The 25,133-nt window shown below is 33.1% G+C and overlaps 1 protein-coding gene across 6 annotated transcripts in view; it reads left to right on the top strand.

Annotated features, from left to right (window-relative positions):
• Positions 1–25,133, top strand: part of LOC132417749 (disintegrin and metalloproteinase domain-containing protein 5-like) — a 143,994-nt gene that overhangs the window by 85,930 nt on the left and 32,931 nt on the right. For all 6 annotated transcript variants that reach the window (XM_060001526.1, XM_060001525.1, XM_060001520.2 and 3 more), the window contains 4 exons: positions 4,164–4,254; positions 4,884–5,103; positions 20,417–20,503; positions 21,222–21,333. In XM_060001526.1, coding sequence (XP_059857509.1) covers positions 4,164–4,254; positions 4,884–5,103; positions 20,417–20,503; positions 21,222–21,333 — 510 coding nt within the window. The remainder of the gene's footprint in view (positions 1–4,163; positions 4,255–4,883; positions 5,104–20,416; positions 20,504–21,221; positions 21,334–25,133) is intronic.

Here is a 25,133-nt window from a genome sequence, read left to right as displayed (position 1 = left end):
GAGATAAATCCCACTTGATCATGGTGAATTATTATTTTAATGTGATATTGAATTTGGTTTGCTAATATTTCTGAGAAATTTAGCATCTGTATTTATTGGGGTTATTTGGGTTACTGGTCTGTAATTTTCTGTATTTATTGGGGTTATTGTGTTATTGGTCTGTAGTATCCTTACACTTTGGTTTTCGTAGCAGGATAATGCTGGCCCCATAAATTGAGTTTGCAGGTGTTTCCTTCTCTTCAATCTTTTGGAAGAGTTTGAGAAGGATGGACATTCATTCTTCTTTAAATGTTTGATATTCACCTGTGAAACCACCTGGCCCTGGGCTTTTCTGTGTTGGAAGTTTTTTGAACCTCCTTATTTGTAATTAGTCTGTTCAGATTTTCTATTTCTTCATGTTTCAGTCTTGGTAGTTTGTATGTATTTGAAGATTTTATCCATTTTTTCTAGATTGTCCAGTTTGTTGGTTTATAATTGTTGACAGTAGTCTCTCAAGATCCTTTGTACTCTGTGGTACCAGTTGTAATATTTTCTCTTTAAATTCTCATTTATTTGAGCCCTCTCTTTTTTCTGATTTAGTCTAGCTAAAGTTTTGTCAAATCTTTCTTTTCAAAAAACTAGCTCTTCATTTCTTTCTATTATTTTCTGGTCTCTATTTCATTTATTTCTGCTCTGATGTTTGTTATTTCCTTCCTTCTGCTAACATTTGCCTTAGTTTGTTATTTTTCTACTTCCTTGTTAAGTAAAGTGAGGTTCTTTATTTGAGATCCTTATTTTTCCTTAATGTACCATTTGTTGTTGTAAGCTTTCTTCTTAGAACTGCTTTTGTAGCATCCCAGAGATTTTCATATGTTATATTTTTGTTTGTTTTAAGATATTTCTTGATTTCTTGTTTGATTTCTTCTTTGACCCACTGGTTGTGCAGGAACATATTGTTTAATATCCATATATTTGTTAATTTTCCAGCTTTACTTCTCTTATTGATTTCTAGTTTTATACCTTTGTGGTCAGAAAATATAATTACTATGATGTCAGTCTTCTTAAATTTGCTAAGCCTTGTTTTGTGACCTAACACTGCTCTATACTGGAGAATGTACCATGTGTGCTTGAGAAGAATGTGAATTCTGCTGCTGTTGGATGGAATCTTCTGAATATGTTTGTCAGATCCCTTTGGTTTAATGTATGGTTCATGTCCAACGTTTATTTGTTGATTTTCTGTCTGAATGAACTATCCATTGTTGAAAGTGGTGTGTTGAGTTCCCCTACTATTATTGTATTTTTGTCTATTTCTCCCTTCATATCTGTTAGTATTTGTTTAATATAGTTAGGTGCTCCATTGTTGAGTGCATATATATTTATGATTGTTATATCTTCTTGATGAATTGACCTCTTTATCATTACATAATGACCATCTTGGTCTCTTGTTTCTATTTTTGCCTAAGTCTATTTTGTCTGATGTAAATATAGCTACCTTTGCTCTCTTTTGGCTTCCACTTGCATGGAATATATTTTACCATGTCTTACTTTTGACATTCTGTGTGTCCTTAATACTCTACTGAGTCTCTTGTAGGCCGCATAATAGGGTCTTTTTTTTTTTCTATCCAGCCACCGTATGTCTTTTGACTGGAGAATTCAGTTCATTAATGTTTAAAGAATTACTGTTACTTAACAGTCAACTAATGCCATCTTATTTGTTGTTTTCTGGGTGTTTTGTGTTTTGTAACTCTATTTTTCTTTTATTCTTTTCTTTTTACCTTCCTTTGTAAATTAATGATTTTCTATAGTGGTATACTTTGATTCCCTTCTGTTTATCTTTTCTGTATCTACTTTAAGTGTTTGCTTTGTGGTTACCATGAGGCTCACATAAAACATATGATAATTTATCTTTGATCACATTAAAAACTCTATCCTTTTATCCCCTTTCATATTTTCGATGTCACCACTTACATTTTTTTAAAATTGAGGTATAATTGAAATATGATATTATATTAATATCAGTTGTGCAACATAGTGATTCAATACTTTTAAATATTGCAAAATGATCATAATAAGTGTTGTTAACATCTGTCGCCATGTATAGTTACAAACAATTTTTCTTGTACTGAGAACTACATCTTTTCATATTGTGTACCCACTAAAAGTTGTTGAAGCTATAGCTATTTTTAATACTTTCTTCCTCCAACTTTTATATTAGAATCAAGGAGTTGACACATCACCATATTACAGTATTAGAGCATGCTGAATCTGACTATATGCTTGTTTTTACCAGTATGTTTCACATTTTCATTTGTTTTAATGTTACTAATTAGCATCCATTTACTTCAGCTTGTAGAACTCTTTTCAACATTTCCTGTAAGACAGGTTTAGTGGTGGTGAATTCCCTCCATTTTTGTTTCTTAGGGAAAGTCTTTATTTCCCCTTCAATTCTGATTAACAGCTTTTCTGGTTAAAACATTCTTGTTTGACAGTTTCTTTCTCTTAGCAGTTTTAATAGATCATCCCATTCTCTCCTGGCCTACAAAGTCTCTACTGAGAAATTTAGATATCCTTATGGGAGTTTCCTTGTATGAGAAAATTTTTTTCTGTTGCTGCTTTTATAATTATCTCATTGTCTTTGGTTTAGACAGTCTTATGATTATGTGCATTGCAAAAGATTACTTTGAGTTGAATTTTGAGGTGATCTATTAGCTTTATAAACTTGGATATCCAAATCCCTCCCAGGCGTGGGACATTATCATCCATTATTTCTTTAAAGAAGCATTCTATCCCTTCCTCACTCTCTTCTCCTTCTGGGACTGCAATGATGTGTTTGTCATTTCTTTGACGGTACCCCATAGGTCAGGTAGGTGTTCTTCGTTCCTTTTCATTCTATTTTTTGTCTCCTCTAATTCAGTAATTTATTTTATTTTATGGAAGTATAGTTTATTTCCAATATTATGTTAGTTTCAGGTATACAATATAGTGATTTTATTTATTTATTTATTCACTCATTCATTTATTTTTGGCTGCACCATGTGGCACGTGTTATCTTAGTTCCCAAGCAGTGATCAAACCCATGCCTTGTGCAGTGAAAGTGCAGAGACCTAGCCACTGGACTGTCAGGGAATTCCTGATTTTATATTTTTATAAATTATACTCCATATAAAGTTATTATAAAATATAGGCTACATTTCCTGTGGTGTATGTTATATTCATATATTTTATTTATTTTTATACCTTGTAGTTTGTAACTGTTAATCCCCTTCCTATAATTTGCCACTCCTAAAATCCTCTCTCAACTGGTAACTAGTTTGTATCTGTGATTCTGCTTCTTTTTTGTTACAGTCATTTGCTTGTCTTATTTATTTAGTTTTTTGATTTCACATGTAAGTGAAAACATACAGTATTTTTCTTTCTCTATATGACTTTCACTAAGCTTAACCATCCAGGTCCATCCATATTGTTGCAAATGACAAAATTTCAGGAGATAGAGTGAAGTTTATAGATCATGTTCTCCAACTATAAAAATCTGTGAAATTGCTAAGGAGAATTCCCTTGTCAATTAAACGTAGCGACAACAAAAGATCTCAGTTCTTATTACATGTGATTAAAATGAGCAACACTGCCTACCTCTAAATCATCAAGTCAAAGTGATGGGGCAGCTTTAAATATCTTCTAATTTTTCATGATCTTAAAATTAGATAGAACTATTTTAAATGGCCAAAGTAGATGAACATTCACATCCTTCCTAATTTTAAAATTCAATAGTTCTTGTTTAGTGATTGTTAGGTTACTAGGGAACACAGCTGAGGACTCTAGTGTGGAATAGGAAGAGTTAAATGAAATGCTCTTTGGGCTTCTTGTCAGTATCGCATTATAAATCCCGTCTCTTTCCTCTTTTTTTTGTAGTAAGAGCAAACTTTATTTTCACATTTGGTAGATAACTAAGGCAGAGCATAAACAGTTTAGAGGAATAGAGAGGCAATGACTGCTTATTTTTCTAATAGTATATAGCCATTTGAGTAATTAATCTTGATCTATCCCCAGCAACTTTTTAATGCGAGGTAGTTATAAACCTTCCTAGGGATAACATTATAATTTCCAGACTGGGTCTGTTATTTCTATCATGATAATTGGAATTGTGTGTTGTAATTTACTTACTTAAGTTTCTTTTTTTCTTTTAGCATCTACAGGTGCTCCATTTGCTTGTTTTGAGGAAATAAATTCAAGAGGAGATAAATTTGGAAACTGTGGCCGAAATTTTTGTAATTACCCGTATGTATTTAGAAAATTATAATTTTGTTTGGAATGTAGGTTGTATATTGCTAAGATTCTGGAACATATTATGTACAAGCTAAGATGCCATTTTATAACAAGTTTTCTCTTGTTTCATGATCTGAGCTGAACAGTATTACCTATTTCCTACAAACAACATGTTTTCAGTGTCTATAATGTTAGAATAATGACCATAAAAATCACCTGTGTTTATTGATGGGCTGAGGTAGGCATTGTGTTAGTTCCTTTATATTCATTATATATTTATGCTATATATTATAAATATATGTTTATATACATCAAATATTTGTAGTTAGAATTATTTATCCCATTGTACTAATGAAAAAAATCAAAGACCAATGATCATTTGCTCAAATTTCAGAAGCTAATATAGACCAGATCATGGCTGTCAGATTGCAAAAATGATTAATTTTTCCCTTGCTACATTTCTGCACAAAACAAAAAGAGCCACATCATACATGAGTCAGTGTGCTCAAAAAAATTTACTTAGAGAAAATTTTTGAAATGTGGATTTAAGTTAGTAAAATACTTTAAAAATTTAGCTATATCAGCAATCTACATTATTTCTGTAAATAATAAGAAACTTTTCTTCTTCATTATGCTTCTAGCCATGTGTTATGTGGAAAATTAGTTTGTTCCTGGCCTCACAAAGCTTTAGTAAGACGCCGAAATTTATCTGTGATTTATACACATGTACGAGATGACCTGTGTACATCAACATTTCTAACCACAGGGAGGCCACCTAGAAATACACTGACCACAGTTGAAAGCCCTGAAGACAGAGATCAAACATTTGTAGAAGATGGCACTGTGTGTGGTCCTGAAATGGTAATTATAACTAAATATTTTAAGTGTTTTAAAAATTATTTTTTATGCTTGTACTCATTTTGCCAATATACCAACCAATGCATTTTAAAACAGCCTTATTGAGGTATCATTTGCCATAAAATTCACCCATGGTAAGTGTACAATTCATTGCTTTTGATTAATTTATAGAGTTGCACAACCATCACCACCATGCTATCGACCCCCAGATTTCCCTGTTGCCCATATTGAACACCTCACCGCTAAGCAACACCCCTATTATTAACATCTAACAACAGTATGGTACATTTGCTATAATCAGTGAAGCAATGTTGATACATTATTTTTAACTGAAGTCCATGCTTCATTCGGATTTCCTTGGCTTTTTACCTAGTGTCCTTTTGCAGGATTCCACTCAGAATACCACAGGACATTTATTAAGCTCCTCTTGACAATTTCTCAGAATTTCCTTGTTTTTGATGGCCTTGACATTTTGGAGTAGAACTGGTTGATATTCTGTAGAATGTCCCTCAATTTGGATTTGTGTAATGTTTTTCTTGTGATTAGATTGGGTTTATGTGTTCTTGGGAGGAAAATGCACAGGTAAAGTGCCCTTTCATCATATCAAGTATATGTGCATGTTGACATTAACCTTGATTACCTGGCTGAGGTAATGTTTCCAGATTTCTCACTGTAAAATTACTCTTTTCCCCCTCTTTCCATTTTGCACTTTATTGAAAAAGTCACTATGTATATACCAGACTTAAAAAGTAGGAAGTTATGTTCCGTCTTATCGAGGGCTCGGGATCTACATACATTTTTTATTGAGGTGTAGTTGATTTATGATATTATAAAAGTTTCACGTATGCAGCAGAGTGATTCAACATTTTTATAGATTATACTCTAAAGTTATTATAAAATATTGGTTATAGTCCCTTTGCTTGTATAATATATACTTGTAGTTTATTTATTTTACATATATTCTTAATCACCTGTGCCTCTCTTTCCCCTCCCCACTTCCCTATCCCCACTGGTAACCACTAGTTTGTTTTCTATACCTGTTTCTGTTTTGTTATGTTCACTCATTTCATATTTTAGATTCCATATATGTGATAATATATAGTATTTGTCTTTCTCTTTCTGACTTATTAAGTGTAATACCCTCAAGGTCCATCCATGTTGTCACAAAAGGCAAAATTTCACTTGTATTTATGGCTGAGTACTACTCTATTGTATATATGTACCACATCTTCTTTATCCATTCATCTGTTGATGGACACTTAGGTTGCTTCTGTATCTTAGCTATCATAAATAATGCTGCTATGAGTACTGGAGTGCATATATCTTTTTGAATTAGTGTTTTCATTTTCTTTGCATGTATATTTAGGTATGGAATTGATGGATTACATGGTAATTCTATTTTTAGTTTTTTGAAGACCCGCCATACTGTTTTCCACAGTGGCTGTAGCAAAATACATTCCCACCAACAGTGCACTATGGTTTCCTTTTCTCCACACCCTCTCCAGCATTTATTATTTGTAGACTTTTGATGATAAACATTTGACGGGTGTGAGGTGATAATCTCATTGTGGTTTTGATTTGCATTTCTCTGATCATTAACAATTTTTTACATTTATTTTTTAATTTTAATTTTATGGGAGTATAGTTGATTTACAATGTTGTGTTAATTTCAGGTGTACAGCAAATTGATTCAGTTATACATGTACATATACTCATTCTTTTCTTAGATTCTTTTCTTGTATACGTTTTCCCAGAATCTTGAGTAGAGTTCCCTGTGCTACACTGCAGATCCTTGCTGGTTTTCTATCTTATATATAGTAGTGTGTGTATATTCATCCCAAGCTCCTGACTTATCACTCCCCACCATGTTTCCCCTTTGGTAACCATAAGTTTGGTTTTGATACCTGTAAGTCTGTTTCTGTTTTTCAAATAAGAATTTGTTTCATTTTAAAAATTAGATTAGACATATGAGTGATATCATATGATAGTTATCTTTCTTTGTCTGACTTAGTTCACTTAATATGAAAATTCTCTAGGTCCATCCATGTTGCTGCAGATGGCATTATTTCGTTCCTTTTTATGTCTGAGTAATAGTCCATTGTATATATGTACTACATCTTCTTTATCCATTTTTCTCTAGATGGACATTTAGGTTGCATCCAAATCTTGGCTATTGTAAATAGTGCTGCAGTGAACATTGGGGTACATGTATCCTTTCGGATTATGGTTTTCTCTGGATATATGCCCAGGAATGGGATTGCTGGATCATATGGTAGTTATACTTTTCATTTTTTAAGTAGCTTCCATACTGTTCTCCACAGTGGTTGTACCCATTTACGTTCCCACCAACAGTGTAGGAGGGTTCCCTTTTCTCCACACCATCTCCAGAATTTATTGTTTGTAGACTTTTTGTTGATGGCCATTCTGACCGGTGTGAGGTGATACCTTTTGTAGTTTTGATTTGCATTGCTCTGATAATTAGTGATGTTGAGCATCTTTTCATGTGCTGTTTGGCCATCTGTGTGTTTTCTTTGGAGAAATGTCTATTTAGACCTTCTGTCCATTTTTTATTGGGTTGTTTGCTTTTTTGACATAGAACTGCATGAGCTGTTTGTATATTTTGGAGATTAATCCCTCATTGGTAGCTTTGTTTGTAAATATTTTCTCCCATTCTGTGGGTTGTCTTTTCATTTTGTTTATGGTTTCCTTTGCAGTGCACAAGCATTTAAGTTTAATTAGGTCCCATTTGTTTATTTTTGTTTTTATTTCCATTACTCTAGGAGAGGGCTCAAAAAATATTTTGCTCTGATTTATGTCAAAGAGTGTTCTGCCTGTGTTTTCCTCTAAGAGTTTTATAGTATCTGGTCTTATATTTAGGACTTTAATCCATTTTGAGTTTATTTTTGTGTATGATGTTAAAGAATGTTCTAATTTCATTCTTGTACATGTAGCTCTCCAGTTTTACCAACACCACTTACTGAAAAGACTGTCTTTATTCCATTGTATATTCTTGCCTCATTTGTCGTAGATTGACCATAGGTGTGTGGGTGTATTTCTAGACTAAAGGAGACAGTAGAGAAAAATGTTCCAGACAAAGGAGCAAAATAAAAACCCACAAGAACAACTAAATGAAGTGGAGATAGACAAACTACCTGAAAAAGAATTCAGAGTAATGATAGTAAAGATCATCCAGGATCTCAGAAAAAGAATGGAGGGACAGACCAAGAAATTACAAGAGATGTTTAACAAAGAGCTAGAAGATTTAAAGAACAGACAGAGATGAACTATACAATAAGTGAAATGAAAAATACACTAGAAGGAATCAATAGCAGAGTAACTGAGGCAGAAAAACGAATAAGTGAGCTGGAAGACAGAATGGTAGAAATCACTGCCACAAGACAGAATAAAGAAAAAAGAATGAAAAGAAATGAGGGCAGTCTAAGAGACCTCTGGCGCAACATTAAATGCACCAACATTTGCATTAAAGGGGTCCCAGGATAGGAAGAGAGAGAGAAAGGGCCTGAGAATATTTTTGAAGAGATTATAGCCAAAAATTCTCTAACTTTAGCAAGGAAACAGTCACTCAAGTCCAGGAAATGCAGAGAATCCCATACAAGAGAAACCCAAGGATTAACACACTGAGACACATATTAATGAAACAAATAAAAATTAAAGGCAAGAAAAAATATTAAAAGCCACAAGGGAAAATCAACAAATAACACACAAGGGAACCCTGATAAGGCTATCAGCTGATTTTTCAGCAGAAACTCTGCAGGCCAGAAGGGAATGGCTCTGCATATTTTAAATGATGAAAGGGAAAATCCTACAACCAAGAATATGCTATCCAACAAAGCTCTCATTCAGATTTGATGGAAAAATCAAAAGTTTTCCAGACAAGCAAAAGCTAAGAGAATTCAGCACCACCAAACCAGCATTAAAAAAATCCTAAAGAAAATTCTCTAGGCGGAAAAGAAAAGGCCACAACAAGAAAAAAGAAAATTATGAATGGAGAAGCTCACCATTAAAGGCAAACATAAAGTAAAGGTAGGAATTCATCCACACACAAATATGATATCAAAACAAGCAATTGTGAGAAGAGGGGAGTACAAATACAGGATATTGGAAACGCATTTGAAACTAAGAGATCAACAATTTTAAACAGTCTGGTATACATATAGACTGCTATATCGAAACCTCATGGGAACCACACAACAAAAATCTACAATAGATACACAGACAAAAAAGAAAAAGCAATCTAAGCACATCACTAAAGATAGACATCAAATCACAACACGAGAACAAAAGACAAAGGGAGAAAAAAGACCCCCCAAAAATCTAAAATAGTTAATAAATGGCAATAAAACATACATATCAATAATTACCTTAAATGTACATATATTAAATACTCCAACCAAAAGACCTAGAATGGCTGAATAGATATAAAAACAAGACCTATATATATGCTGTCTACAAGAGACCCACTTCAGATCTAAGGACACATACAGACTGAAAGTGAGGGGATGGAAAAAGATAATCCATGGAAATGGGAATCAAAAGAAAGCTGGTGTAGCACTATTCATACCAGACAAAATAGATTTTAAAATACAGAATGTTACAAGAGGCAAAGCAGGGACAGTACATAATGATCAAGGGATAAATCCAAGAAGAAGATATAACAATTGTAAATATATATGCTCCCAACATAGGAGCACCTCAAAATATAAGGCAAATGCTAACAGCCATAAAAGGAGAAATCGACAATAATGCAATGATAGTGGGGGGTTGTAACACCCCACTTTCATCAATGGACAGATCATCCAGACAGAAAACCAGTAAAGACACAGACCTTAAATGACACATAGACCAAAGGGACTTAATTGATATTTATAGAACATTCCATTTGAAAGCAACAGAATAAACTTTCCTCTCAAGTGCTCATGGAACATTCTCCAGGATAGACCATACCTTGGGTCATGAAGCAAACCTCAGTAAATTTAAGAAAATCGAAATCATATCAAGCATCTTTTCTGACCACAATGCTATGAGACAAGATATCAATTACAGGGAAAAAAAACTGTAAAAAATATAAACACATGGAGGCTAAACAATATGCTACTAAATAACCAAGAAATCACTGAAGAAATCAAAGAGGAAATCAAAAAATACCTAGAGACAAATTACAATGAAAACATAATAATCCAAAACCTATGGGATGCAGCAAAAGCAGTTCTAAGAGGGCAGTTTATAGCAATACAAACCTACCTCAAGAAACAAGAAAAATCTCAAATAAATCTAACCTTACACCTAAAGGAATTAGAGAAAGAAGAACAAACAAAACCCAAAGTTAGTAGAAGGAAAGAAATCACAAAGATCAGAGCAGAAATAAATGAAATAGAGACAAAGAAAAAAATAGCTAAGATCAATGAATCTAAAAGTTGGTTCTTTGAGAAGTTAAACAAAATTGATAAACCTTTAGCCAGACTCATCAAGAAAGAAAAGCAGAGGACTCAAGTCAATAAAATTAAAATTGAAAAAGGACAAGTTACAACTGATGATTATGAATTTTCAGCATCTTTTTATGTGCCTGTTTGCCTTCTGTATGTCTTCCTGGGAAAAATATGTATTCGGGTCTTCTGTTCATTTTTTAATTGAGTATTTTGGGTTTTTGATATTGAGTTGTATGACCTGTGTATATATTTTGCATATTAATCCCTTGTTGGTCATATCATTTGTAAATATTTTCTCCCCTTCAGTAGGTTTTCTTCATTTTGTCAATGGTTTCCTTGCTGTGCAAAAGCTTTTGAGTTTAATTAGGTCCTGTTTGTTTATTTTTGCTTTTGTTTCCTTTGCCTTAGGTTACAGACCAAAAAAAATTATCGCTACAATTTATGACAAAGAGCATTCTTTTATGTTTTCTTCAAGAAGTTTTATGGTTTCCAGTCTTACATTTAGGTATTTAATCCATTTTCAGTTTATTTTTTGTCTATGGGATGAGAAAATGTTCTAAATTAATTATTTTACATGCAGCTGTCCAGTTTTCCCAACATCACTTATTGATGTCTTTTTACCATTGTCTATTCTTGCTTCCTTTGTGATAGATTAATTCACCATAAGTGTGTTGGTTTACTTCTGGGCTCTCTATATGGGTCCATTAATCTTTGTGTCTTTTTTATGCCAGTACCATATTGTTTTGATTACTGTTGCTTTGTGATATAGTGTGAAATCAGGGAGAGTTATACATCCTGCTTTGTTCTTTTTCTCAAGATTGTTTTGGCTATTTGGGGTCTTTTGGGGTTCCATATACATTTTAGAATTATTTGTTCTATTTCAGTGAAAATATGTCATGGGTATCTTGATAGGGCTTGCATTAAATCTGTAGATTGCTTTAGGTAGTATGGACATTTTAACAATATCCTTCCAATCCGTGAACACAGTACATCTTTCCATCTGTTTGTATTGTCGTCAGTTACTTTCATCAGTGTCTTACAGTTTTCTAAGTACTGGTCTTTTACCTCCTTAGTTAGATTTATTCCTAGGTATTATATTATTTTGATGCAACTGAAATTGGAATTTTGAAAAAAAATTCTCTGATAGTGTATAAAAATGGGGCAGATTTCTGTATATTAGTTTTGTATCATGCATCTTTACTGAATTAGCTTTAGTAGTTTTTGTGGTATTTTTAGGGTTTCCTATACATAATATCATGTCATCTGCAAACAGTGACAGTTTTATTTCTTCCTTTTCAATTTGGATTTCTTTTATTTTTTTCTTGTCTGATTGTTCTGGCTAGGACTTACAATACTATGGTGAATAAAAGTGGTGAGAGGGGGCATTCTTGTCTTGTTCCTGATCTTAGAGGAAATGGTTTGAGCTTTTCACCATTGAGTATGATGTTAGCTGTGGAATTAGCATGTATGTCCCTTATTACATTGAGGTATATTCCTTCTATTCCCACTTTGCTGAGAGTTTGTATTATAAGTGGCATTGAATTTTGTCCATAGATTTTTCTGCAGGTATTGAGATAATCATATAATTTTTATTCTTAAATTTGTTAATATGTGTATCACATTGATTGAATTGTGGGTATTGAACCATTTTTGTATCTCTGGATTACATTCCCACTGCACCATGGTGTATGATCCTTTTCATATATTGTTGGATTTGGTTTGCTAATATTTTGTCGAGGATTTTTGCATCTATGTTTGTCAGTGATATTTCCTTGTAATTTTCTTTTTCGTGTGTGATATCTTGGTCTGGTTTTGGTATCAGGGTGATACTGGCCTCTTAGAATGATTTTGGGTACATTTCTTTCTCTGCAATTTTTTAGAATAATTGAGCAAAATAGCTGTTAACTCTCTTACAAATGTTTGGTAGAATTTTACTGTGAATCCATCTAGTCCTGGACTTCTGTTTGTTGGGAGTGTTTTTAAATTACTGATTCTGTTTCATACTGGTAATTGGTCTGTTCAGATTTTGTTTTTACCCCTTATTCAGTCTTGGGAAATTGTACATTTCTAGGACTTTGTCCATTTCATTGTCATATAATTTTTGGAATATCTTTTATGATCCTTTGTATTTCTGTTGTATTAGTTGTAACTTTTTTTTCCATTTCTGGTATTATTGATTTGGGCCCTCTCTCTTCTTTTTCTTGATGGGTCTGGCTAAAGGTTTATTAATTTTGTTTCTTTTTCAAGGAACCAGCTCTTGTTTCATTGGTCTCTCCTATTGTGTGTGGGTTTTTTTTTTTGTCCCTATTTTAGTTATTTTGGCTCTGATCTTTATGATTTCACTCTTTCAAATAACTTTGGATTTTGTTTGTTCTTCTTTTTCTAGTTCCTTTAAGTAACTAAAGGAGTTTAAGTTGTTTAAGTTAAGTTGTTAAGTTGTTAAGTAAGTTTAAGTTGTTTGAGATTTTTCTTGTCTCCTGAGGTATGCTTGTATCATTATAATTTTCCTTCTTAGAACTACCTTTGCTGCATCCCATGGATTTTCAATTATAGTGTTTTAATTTTCGTTGTCTCCAAGCATTTAAAATTTCTTATTTGATTTCTTCAGTGATACATTTTTGTTGTGCAGCATATTATTCAGGCTCCACATTTGGTTTTTTTTTTTCCCTCATAGTTAATTTCTAGTCTCAATCACCTTGTGGTCAGAAAAGATGCTTTATATGATTTCAACTAAATTTACCCGGACTTGTTTTGTGGCCTAGTATCTTTTTTTTGTGGCATGTGATCTGTCCTGGAGAATGTTCCCTGTGCACTTGAAAAGAATGTGTATTCTACTGCTTTAGATGGAATGTTCTATATATATCTATGAAGTCTCTTTGTTTTAATGTGTTATTTAAGGCCAGTGTTTCCTTACTGATTTTCTGTCAGTATGATCTCTTCATTGTTGTAAGTGGGCCGTTAAAGTCCCCCACTATTATTATGTTACTGGCAATTTCTCCCTTTATGTCTGTTAATATTTGCTTTATGTGTTTAATTGCTTCTGTGTTGGGTGCATGCATATTTAAAGGTTTTCATATCTTGTGCTAATCCTTTTATCATTGTCATCATTTATATTATCATCTCTGTTTCTTGTAACAGTCTTTATTTTAAAGTCTATTTTGTCTGGTATAATTATTGCTATCCTGGCTTTCTTTTTGTTTCCATTTGTATGGAATACCCTTTTTTATTCCCTCACAGTTAGTCCATGTGTGTCTTTAGCTCTGAAGTGAGTCTCTTGTAGGCAGCATGTATATGATCTTGTTTCTGTATTCATTTAGCTACTCTGTGTCTTTTGATTGGAACATTTAGTCCACTTTCCTTTAAAGTAATTATTGATAGTCATGTACTTATTGCTATTTTATTATTTGTTTTGGGGTTGTTTTTGTACTTCTCTTTTTTGTTACTTTCTCTTTTTGCTCTCTTACCTTCTGATTTAATGACTATAGTTAGTGTTATGTTTGCACACATCTTTTTTTGTGTGTGTGTATCTATTATAGATTTTTGGTTTGTGGTTAACATGAAGTTTATATAAAACTATATATATATATATATATATATATATAATTTTAAATTGCTGATTTCTGAAGTTCAACCACATTTTAACAATCCTGCATTTTACTCCCCTTCCCCCACATTTTTGACATCATATTTCACATATTTTTGTTTTTCATATCCCTTTACTATTCATTGTGGATATAAGTGACTTTACTGTTTTTGTCTTTTAACCTTCCATGTATATAAATATGTGGTTGATTTACTACCATTACTATATATTTTCATTAACCAGTGAGATTTTTTGTTTTGTAATTTTCACGTTTCTAGTTGTGGCCTTTTCATTTTCATTTAGAGAAGTCCCTTTAACATTTTTTGTAAAGGTGGCTTGCTGGTGCTGAACTCTTTTAGCTTTTGCTTGCCTGTAAAACTGTTGATCTTACCATCAAATCTGAATGAAAGCCTTGCCAGCTAGAGTATTGTTGGTTGTCGTTTTTCTTCCTTTCATCACTTTAAAAATATTGTGCCACCCCCTTCTGACCTGCAAAGTTTCTGCTGAAAAGTCAGCTAATAGTCTTATGGGAGTTCTCGTGTATGTAATTTGTTGTTTTCCCCCTTTTGCTTTTAATATTCTTTGTCTTTAATTTTTGCCATTTTCACTACAGTGTGTCTTGGTGTAGTCCTCTTTGGGTTGATCCTATTTGGAACTTTCTCAGCTTCCTGTGCTTGGATGTCTGCTTCCTTTTCCAGGTTAGGGATTTGTTTCAGCTATTACGTTTTAAAATATGTTTTCAGTCCCTTTCTCTCTCTCTTCTCCTTCCGAGATCTCTATAAAATGAATATTAGTGCACAGAATATTGTACCAGAGGTCTCTTAAACTTTCCTCATTTCCTCTTACTCTTTTTTCTGTTCGGCATCAGTGATTTCCACTACTCTGTCTTCCAGCTCACTGATCCACTCCTCTGTATCAATTAGTCTATAATTGATTTCTTCTAGTATGTTTTCTATTTCAGTTATTGTATTCTTCATCTCTGTTTGGTTGTTCCTTATATTTTCTAACTCTTTTTTAGAAACTTCTAACTTTTCACTTTTTTCTTCCAATCTTCTCCTGAGTTCTTTGATCATTACCTTCAATTCTTTGTTGGGTAGACTTGCAGATCATTTTAAACTTTCAAGACTTGTTGTTAAGCTCTTTGAAGGCATAGAGTAAATATTTTAGGGTCTAAATTTTACTTTAGGCTAAATTTGCCCCAGTTCTGAGTTGTGACCCTTCTATGGTCTCTATTGAATATTCTGTTCATTCAACATGGCCTGTACATTCACGCTGATAGGACCTTGTATGATTTCCATGTTGTATGATTTCTGGAACTATTCATCTTATAGTTCCTTGCTAATTTTTTTCCTCTGGAAGTAGTTCTTGTTCAGTCTTATGGATGTTAGCCCTGTGCAGGTGCAGATTGTATTCAGCCAAAGACAGAAGGCAGTTCCTATGTAGGTTTATAGAACTCTTTCATTTGTAGTTCTCTCCTCTAGAATAGTCTTCCCAGCAAATTCTAGGTTCCACAGCCTCCTAACCTTCACATACTTGAATCCCTATCTCCTTTACTCAACAAGATTTCCCAACTGTGTTTGGGTTCCTCCTCACTACACCTTAATCAGGAAATTGCCTCCAAGCAAAGAGCCTGGAAAATAGGAGGGCTCACCTCATTTGTTTTTTATTTTTTTCTCAGAGATCATAGTCTTGTTCTGCCTATAGTCCAATGTGTAAAAATAGTTGTTTTCTATAATTTGTCTAGTTTTCTAGTTATTTATGGTAGGAGGGTAATGGTGGACCATTATTGAGCCTATAAATAATTGCATTGCCATAAAAAGTGAAGGAACAGTAAATGTATTGTTTCTGAATTTGAGGGCACTAGTGAGAACCAGTTCCTAGTTTTAAAATGTTTCATTTCAGTTTATAAAAGCATAGCTAATAAACTGAGGATTAGAAATGCATCAAGAAGAAAGAAAAAGGGCTTTCTGATATATCATCTGAAATGTATAACCACAGTTAATTTTTCTCATTATTTAATTTAGCCCTGTATAATTGATTCTTATTCCCCTGGATTTTGAGTTAGCAGTTTGCTTTCATATGGCATTATATTCCTGGATATAAAGGATTCCAATAAAGCCTAATTCAGCCATATGGTGTGTTCTGAAATTGTCTCCTCAGTATCAGCTTAAGCACCGTATCCTGTACCTGTGAGTCTAATTCTTGAATTCAAATAGTGTAGAATACCTGATATGATCCTTTCTACATGTCAGTGAAGACCTAGTTTCTATCCTGTACCTGAAAGCAGAAACTTTAGGTAAACATTAGAGAAAAGCACAAACTACCAGTTGATCAAAAGCCTGAAAAGTTTGAATGGTTCATTTATTAGAGTCATCAATAGTATGGGAATGGAGAAAAGCAAAATCTCTTATTTTGCAGACAGGGGTGTGATAATAACTATTTATTAAGAGTTTGATCAAAGTTTCTCTTGAGGATAAGAAAATATTATGAAGAGAAGTGGACTTGAGTTTCTACAAGCATTCAATCCATTCTAGTTACATGTACAATATATGAAACATTTATGCTAAGAACATTAGTTATGCTTATATTAATAACACTTAAAATTAACCTAGGGAAGGCTGGCTGAATTTCTTTGACAGTTCTTCCTATGCAGCTCTTACATTGCTATCTGTTAGGAAATAATGGAGAATATCATAAATTAGGAGTTTGGGATTACAGTATACACACTACTATGTATAAACTAGGTACACAACAAGGACCTACTGTACAGCACAGAGAACTATATTCAAGGTCTTGTAACAACCTATAATGGAAAAGAACCTGAAAAAGAAAACATATGTATATATCTGAATCACTTTGCTGTACACCTGAAACTAACACAACATTGTAAATTAACTACTTAAATTTAAAAATGAATTAAAAAAAGAAAGATATTGTAAAATTCTTCCCAACTGCAATTAGGAACAATAGTTTCTCTTATTTTGTAAAAAGCCATTACAATATGATGAGTTTTCATTAAAAAACTAATATCTTACAAAAATAAATAAATAATGGAGAATACCAAACAAATTGTAATTATTTCTAGCATTCTTATATTTATGAGATAAGAGAACAAATCTGTTATTTTCTGATGGCAATCTCAGAAACCTCAAAGATAGTTTTAGGTATTATTAAAATCATGAAGAAAAAAAAATATTTTTGACTTTAGACTCTGACCTTGGTAAGGTAAAGTCACCAGAGTTGTCCAAGGTGGTTACTTAATTAAAAAGGATTATTGGTTATCTAGTAAAAATTGCTTAACTCCCTGTTAATCAAAGTGACAGTGCAAGAGCTTGCATAAAATAGGAAAAGGTACTAAAATTATAGGGAACTTTAGCTCTTTCAAAAAACAGGGAGGTTTTTAAAAATAACCATTTACATAATACAAAGCATAGAAAATTATTCTGGTGAAATATGGAATCTCTGCCATCCAGGTAAATTTATAGAAAGTAAACAAAAACCTTGGACTACCACTGTAAAGAGCAAACTGAATACTTCACAAGCAATTTCCATGTATACAATTTTTAAAAACCCAAATTCTAATTTTGCATCAATATAGTATGAGGCTTTATGGTATTCACAAGGATATTTGTTAAATTATCTTATGAATGACCCCACCAAAATTGAACAATTGTTGCTAAATTTTTTTCAGAATCATTATTTTCTTGTGCATAGGTATTATCAACAAAACCAAGGTTACCTTGCACAAAATGTCTATAATTTTCCATATTCATTCAAGCCTTGACATTCACTGTCCTCTTTCATATTCTGAAACAACCAGATATAGCATTAGGATAAAACAGTTTTGTCTTTTGAGAAGCAATTACACATCCTATTATCCTGAGACATAATTGTCTTCTGCCATTATTGCTACTGGCATGTCCTAATTGTAGTAATTATAATTTTTAAACCAATTAAGTTATATTTCAGAAAGATGTAAAGGTAGATAATTTATTTCTGCCTCTCATACAGAAGCTAGTTAGCAGCCTAAAAACTCATACACACCTAATACAATCCCTTACAGTCACACTCATTTTCTTTTTAAAGTGACAAAAATGAACAAGTTAATACAACCCAAAGGTATAGCCATTCTGTAATATATAAACTAAGCAAAATTGTATGTGTATACACATGTGTATATGCATATATACAAGCACTCACAAATATATACACATCATGAGCAGACTTACTGACTTGGTCAAGAATCAGAAACAAAAACAAAGCAACAAAAAACCAAAATGAGAAGAAAAAAACTCAGAGAAATGGAGAATCAGCCAAGTTAAATTTTTGATGCCACTTGGGAATCACCCTACTTTAGAGGCATTAGGTGAAAGAATGTTGAAATACAGTTGTTAGGTTCGAAGTAAAATCTGCTAATGTCCTATAGAGTAATAAAACCGTAATTTCGGGTTATCATTTCAATCAGACAAAACTCATTTACATACCGGCCAGACAAAAACTATGTTAACATATAAGTTCACAAAATCTAGGCTCTTATCAGTACTGACTAGCAAGTTATACAAAGTACATTCCTTAAATAATTAAATAACCTTTAGGTTTCCCTTAGATGGGTCCTTTAATGAATGTTCAGAAATGACATTGAAAAGAAATGTGGTTCTCCAATTTTCTCTATTTACAAGTGTGGACAATTTTTAACAGGTATATTAGCAATATTCCAGCAATATTTGTTTTTAATGACCTCCACACCTCTTTTTAACAGCAACATTACTTTTAAGTAATTTTTATACAGCTCATTTTTTTATGTTCGGCAATATGTAATCAAGTGCTCTTGCATGCACTATAGGGAGTAATTTTTAGCTAACATTTGAAGATCTCATGTGAATACTAGTTTGGGGTGAGTAAGTTATTATATGATCAAGCATTTTTCCTCCTTTGGAATGTTTTTGCAACAACTTTCTTGAATTGTATTCATTGTTTCAATAGAACCTTCAAAGTTACACTGATTTTAACTTCTTATAATCAACTCTGATTTTTTTCTGATTGGTAGATGAATGTTTTAATTAAATTGAATACTATTTTTACAATATTATATTCTGCTGTAACATATTATAGTTATCACTTATGTTATACATAAGAACAAGAGAACAGTATTAACAGTTAATAATATAGCATACTATAGTTTTAGAATGTTTTAGAATGTTCTAATATCCTATAAACAAACAATATATCTAACAACCATTTAATGTTCTAATGAATCCTAGAAATTATTAATCCCAAGAGCTACTCTGGAAAATTAAATAAATTTACATTTCTTTTGAGAGAAAGTCTCAAGGTTTGCTTGCTCAATTCAAATTTATTTTTATATAATGCTCTTTGGTAATAGTGCAAGAAAATAATCCAAGTATCTGTCACATCTTGCTCATTTGGAAACATATAGATACAAATAAGACCTGAGATCTCTCTCCCCTTGAAATGTAAATGATATTGGCTCAAATCTCTATTTCAGAATTCTGATCCTCTTCTTTCTGCATACCCTGTTATTATGATCCAAAGACACAACTCACCAAAGAACAAAACTCTTTCGTAAAGTATTGAGTTTACTGAAAAATTTTGTATAATTGGGAAAGGTCACACAATTTAATGCCATAAATTAGGACAATGTAATTCACACATTAAACATTCCTTTTCTTAGAAGGCCTTTTAGCCATCTCACCCATGGGAGTCTCTCATTGTCCTATTACCTCATATAACTACCTGTTATCCTTGCTTCTCATTTTTTTCCCCATATGGAATAGTAATTTACCTTCCTTTGCTCCTCATAGCAATGATTTTAGTACCTCAGCCTCCCACTCGATGCTTCTTAACCCTGACTGCACATGATAATCACCTGGCCCCTGGCCCCAGAGATTTTAATATAACAGTCTCAGGAGGTACCCAGGCCCGTGTATTTTTTAAATGCTTCTCAGATAATTATTGAACTGAAGGGACTAATCAAATTATTTTTCCAGATATTTCTCTTTCTAAGAGGACTTCTGGTGCTAGATGGTAAGAAAATAAAAGTTTCAACTTCTTATATAAGACTATACATTTACAATCTGAAAGCATATAGCTTATTTCACATTTATTTCAATGCAGTCACAATTATTACTTTATGTTTTGGATTTTTATGCCAATTCTTGGTAATACAAATTCTTGAATTTTCTTGAATTTTTTCTTATGTATTATCTATGCACACAATCTGATGGTTTGACTGAATTTGTTTTTCACTTCTTTTGCTTTCTTTCAGTATTGTCTGGGATTTCAGTGTGTAGAGCTTAAATACCATGTCAATTTTCGGAGCTGCAGTTCTTTCAGGGATTGTAATTCAAATGGAGTAAGTAATTTCAGTTTTCATTTTAAGCAACATGCTTTGAACAATTCAATAAACAGTTTGGAGATTTAAAGAAATCATTGGAATAATTTTTTTGATCACTTTCATGCTGCTTGGTGTCATTTAACAGTTTGTACATTATAACTTCAATCTTATCTTCTTGAGAAATCTTGCCAAACTGTTTATTAGAGAAGATAAAGTAGAAACATTTAAGATGATTCTGGATGTATAAGATGTTTGGTAAATATGTGGGCTGGATGTGCTGTAAGCACTATGTGTTACCATCTAACCAAAATGATCTTATTTTTACAGAGAGAAGGCAGGAAATGGTAAATAAAGGTCATTAGGATTTTCTTGCTGGTCTTGCTCATTAATTTAGTGTCTGGGCTGTTCTGTGAAGCTAGGAAGTAAATGATAATTAGAGGCATGTTACTGGTGATTGACAGTAGTTTGGTCTGGCTGTGGGGAGAGTTGAAAGAATTTATTTGGCAAAAGAATTTATTTGGCAAAAATTGATTTGGCAACAGAAGCCAGATATACTTTCTAAAGTATGGGAAATGTCAAGAGAAAATTTGTTGAATTTGTCTATTTAAGGTAAATTCTCTGGAATGGATAAATTCTCTGGAATAAATTCTCTGTTGAATACGTGTAGAATATTAATTGGCCTCTATTGAAAACCATCTTTGTACATAAAAATTGTTCTATTTTCTGATTATTCTAGATCTGCAACAATTTTAACCATTGCCATTGTAGAATGGGGTTTGCTCCTCCTCATTGCAATCCGATGGCAAAAGATTTTGGAAGTATTGATGATGGACACAGGAGGAAAGTTGGTTAGTGTCTTTAAAACTTTATTAATCAAAGACAATATGTAAGACAATAAATTACGGTTGTACGTTCCAAGTCACATTGCAAAGCAACTAATGTCAACAAATACGGTTTTACTTTACTTGTAAGATTTTAAAAGACTCTAAGACAGTTAAGTTTGAACTCTTCTTTATATATCAACACTGACATTGTCTAACAAAAAGTGTAACTAGTGGTAGGAAATTTTAAAAGTAGAAATTCCCGTGCATATAATTTGATTAGTTAATTTAGATTATTCACTTTGTATTGTCTCATATATTCCTAGTTTTAAATGATGTTAGTAGTCATTGTAATATTAATGCCACCAGAATCTTTCAAGGCTACTCCTTTCTCCTGCATTTTAGGGGCTACAATCTCATCTTTAGAAATTTCCCTTTAGGATATCCCCTCTAGGGTTCCTGAGTAGTATTTTGAGATCAAGCAGGCCTGGATGAGACTGGGAACAGGTGGGGGATAGTCCCTGGTTCCAGAAGGTTATTGGAGCCCGCCTAAACTAACCTGGGAGAAGAGGAGGTCTGTCTACCTTTACAAACCCTTTTTCTTTTGGGGCAATTAAATGGTGAACTCCTGGGCAGACTTATGTGTAGCTTGACTATTAGTGGGGGGCATACCTAGGGTGAGTAACTTTTCAGACAGCTAAAACACAGCTGTATCAGACTGTGTATCAGACCAAAAAATAAACATAATCATTTAACATATACAACTACACGTATATTATTATTTTCACATAAATATGTTGAAAGAATAGGCATTTATTTGAAATTGTATATTATTCTGTACTGTGTACTTTTGTTACATAAATTGCTATTATTTAAGTGAAATAGCAATAGAACTAGTAAACAGTGCTGATCAATAGTAGTTTATAGAACAACCAATTAAAAAATAAAATATGTGAGCAAAAACAGCAATGCTTTATAATGAGAATATTTTATAATGTAACCTCTGATACAGCAATTTATTTTACCTCTTTTTAAAAATTCTTTACTAGATATTTAAATTTTGCATGGTTATCTTATTGTTTATTCTTAAGATACATAAACATAGGACTTTTAGAAAGGAGAAAGAATATAAATATGATAGGAATGATTAAAGATATGCTCATATTTAATGAAAATAGCATTGACATGCTTCCTTCTGTGCCATAATACAGTCGGACATATTTTTGATTTTTGGTTTCATTTTCCAGTTATACTTTTCTGAACTGCTTGCAGCCTATAAGACATTCTTCTTTTAAGTAGTAGCAAAATGGAATAGAATCAAATGTAAAATTCATTTTGACTTGAAGCTCTGTTTTAACAAACCCACATTTACTGAATTCTGCTGTCAGTCCATCATGGTGGCATTAAGCTAAGTATCTTGACAAAAGCATTTGAGCATGGGATACTTGGGTCTTATTTACTAGATACAGCAGGTTTTCAGGCTTGGAAATATTATTTTGCAGCTCTTCAAAACTCATTCTCTTTGTTTCTACAGGCTTATTCTAGTAAGCCACCTCTCTGTCAATCAGCTCCTTTGCATATTTAAATTCATCTTATAGGCTGTCCATGTCTATAAGGCCCATCATATTTATACACTCCAAAGCACATTGGATGTCATGTGTTAAATCTCTCTTTCTCAGGGAGCATGCTTTAAAGCACAGAAGTAATCTTAATTAGTGAAATCTAAGTTGAATTCCACATAAATTACAGTTTTAATAAAGGAACTGAGAAGGTCCTTCTTAACTTGCTTACCCATTTCTGGTTACATTTTTTTGAGTTCTGAAGCAGTCTTATTTCCAAAAATATGAGTCATTTTTTCATTGTATGAGTTGTCACAACCTGTGCAAATCATAGAACTACCCAGGTGCAGTCAGTGCATCCTTTTCTATAATCCTGATGGCCCCTTCACAGGTCATCAGATTGTTTTGGAGAAATAGCACATAAATTTCTGCTTCACTACACACTTTTTTTCCTATTCTCATCCTCTATGAATTTCAAAATTAGAGAAGTACATTCTTCTTGTCCAAACTTTTAAAAATAAGATTTTACATCTTAAATATTTTAACATATCTTTTATGGTCAGTAAGGAGTACAGTCGTCTTCTACACTTGTTTAAGGAAGCAATTTCTTTCCATTTTGTGAAGTTAAAAAAAAAATTCTTGGTAAGTGCTTATGCGTTTTGAGGAAACTGAAACTGACTGAAACTTTCATTATGAAAGCCTTTATATCACAGGAAAACAAATCACACTCCTTTTGGTGTTGTGTACCAGGTGTACAGGACATTTGGCAAGTGAGATCTTTTTCTTTTCTTCATTAAGAAAATTATAGACTGAACGGAACTTGCAAAAATTTACATTTGCCCTGTCTGCTAACTACACATATAGATGAGCAAAGTCTAGTTTGTATTTGAGCAAGATAGCAAAAATCTTTTTGTTTTATATGGTTTTATTAAAATTTTCGTAGAAATTCAGAAGCCTATTTGAAACTCTGTTCTGGAAACCAAATTACCTAAGAGCTGGGGGCAATATTTTGCTGCCACATTCACTTGGTAAAATGTGACAGAATCATTACTTCACTGTGAGGAGTCAACAGATGTTATCAAAATAACTCTTTTTTCTCCCGTTGGGCATTTTAGTCGCAATCTATGAATCTGGAAATGTAATTTCACTCAGTTTTGTAGAGCAATCAAGAAACTGAATGAATAGATAAAACATTTTTGTTCTTGTGGTGTACCCAAACTAATTCAGTGGTAGCTATTTTTATTTGAACATTGCTATCTTTTGGGAAGACAATTTGTTTTTTTCATTTAGGAAACAGAAAAATATGATTGACTTAGAAATACTTGCTTGTCTCACTGCAGACATTTGAGATTCCATCTCCATATGTAGCTTTCACAGCTCCTTCTCCACCATACCCAAATCCAAATATTTTTAATTGAGATATAACTGATGTATAACATTACATTAGTTTCAGATGTACAACATAGTGATTTGATATTGTATACCTTGGAGAATAATCACTGTAATGCGTCTAGGTAACAGCTGTCACCATGCATAGTTACAAATTTTTTTTTCTTGTGTTGAGAACTTTTAAGTTCTAATCTCTTAGCAACTTTTAAATAAGCAACACTGTATTATTGAATGCTTCTGCACACTAAGCGGAGATGTCGGCACAGCCGTTTCACACTGGGCACTCTGGTTTGAAGTGTTGGGTGCAAAGCCTCTGCACTCGACACCTTATGAGGGAGTGAAACAAGACTAAGCACAAAGGGAAAAAAAAGGAGGCAGAGAAAAGATGGCTGGGTAGAAAGACGTTAGTTACCTCACCCTCTCTCACAAAAACACCAGAATCACAACTAACTGCTGAACAACCATCAACAGAAAAATACTGGAACCTACCAAAAAGGATACCCTACATCCAAATATAAAGGAAAAGCCACAACAAGATGGTAGGAGGGGCACAGTAGTGGTAAAATCAAATCCCATACCCATCGGGTGGGCAACCCACAAACTGGAAAATAATTATATCGCAGAGGTTCTCCCAAAGGAGTAAAAGTTATGAGCCCCATGTCAGGCTCCCCAGCCTAGGGGTCTGTCATTGGTAGGAGGAGCCCTCTGAGCATCTGGCTCTGAAGGTCAGCGGGGTTTGATCACAGTAATTCCACAGGACTTGGGGAAACAGAACCTCCACTCTTGGAGGGCATACACAAGGTCTTGTATGCACCAGGTCCCAGGGAAAAAGCAGTGACCTCACAAGAGCCTGGACCAGACCAACCTGCTGGTATTGGA

Source organism: Delphinus delphis, chromosome 21 (genome assembly GCF_949987515.2).
Source record: "Delphinus delphis chromosome 21, mDelDel1.2, whole genome shotgun sequence".
Classification (NCBI taxonomy): domain Eukaryota; kingdom Metazoa; phylum Chordata; class Mammalia; order Artiodactyla; family Delphinidae; genus Delphinus; species Delphinus delphis.
Note: the sequence above shows the minus strand (reverse complement) of the source record. Positions and strands in the feature narration are given on the sequence as shown.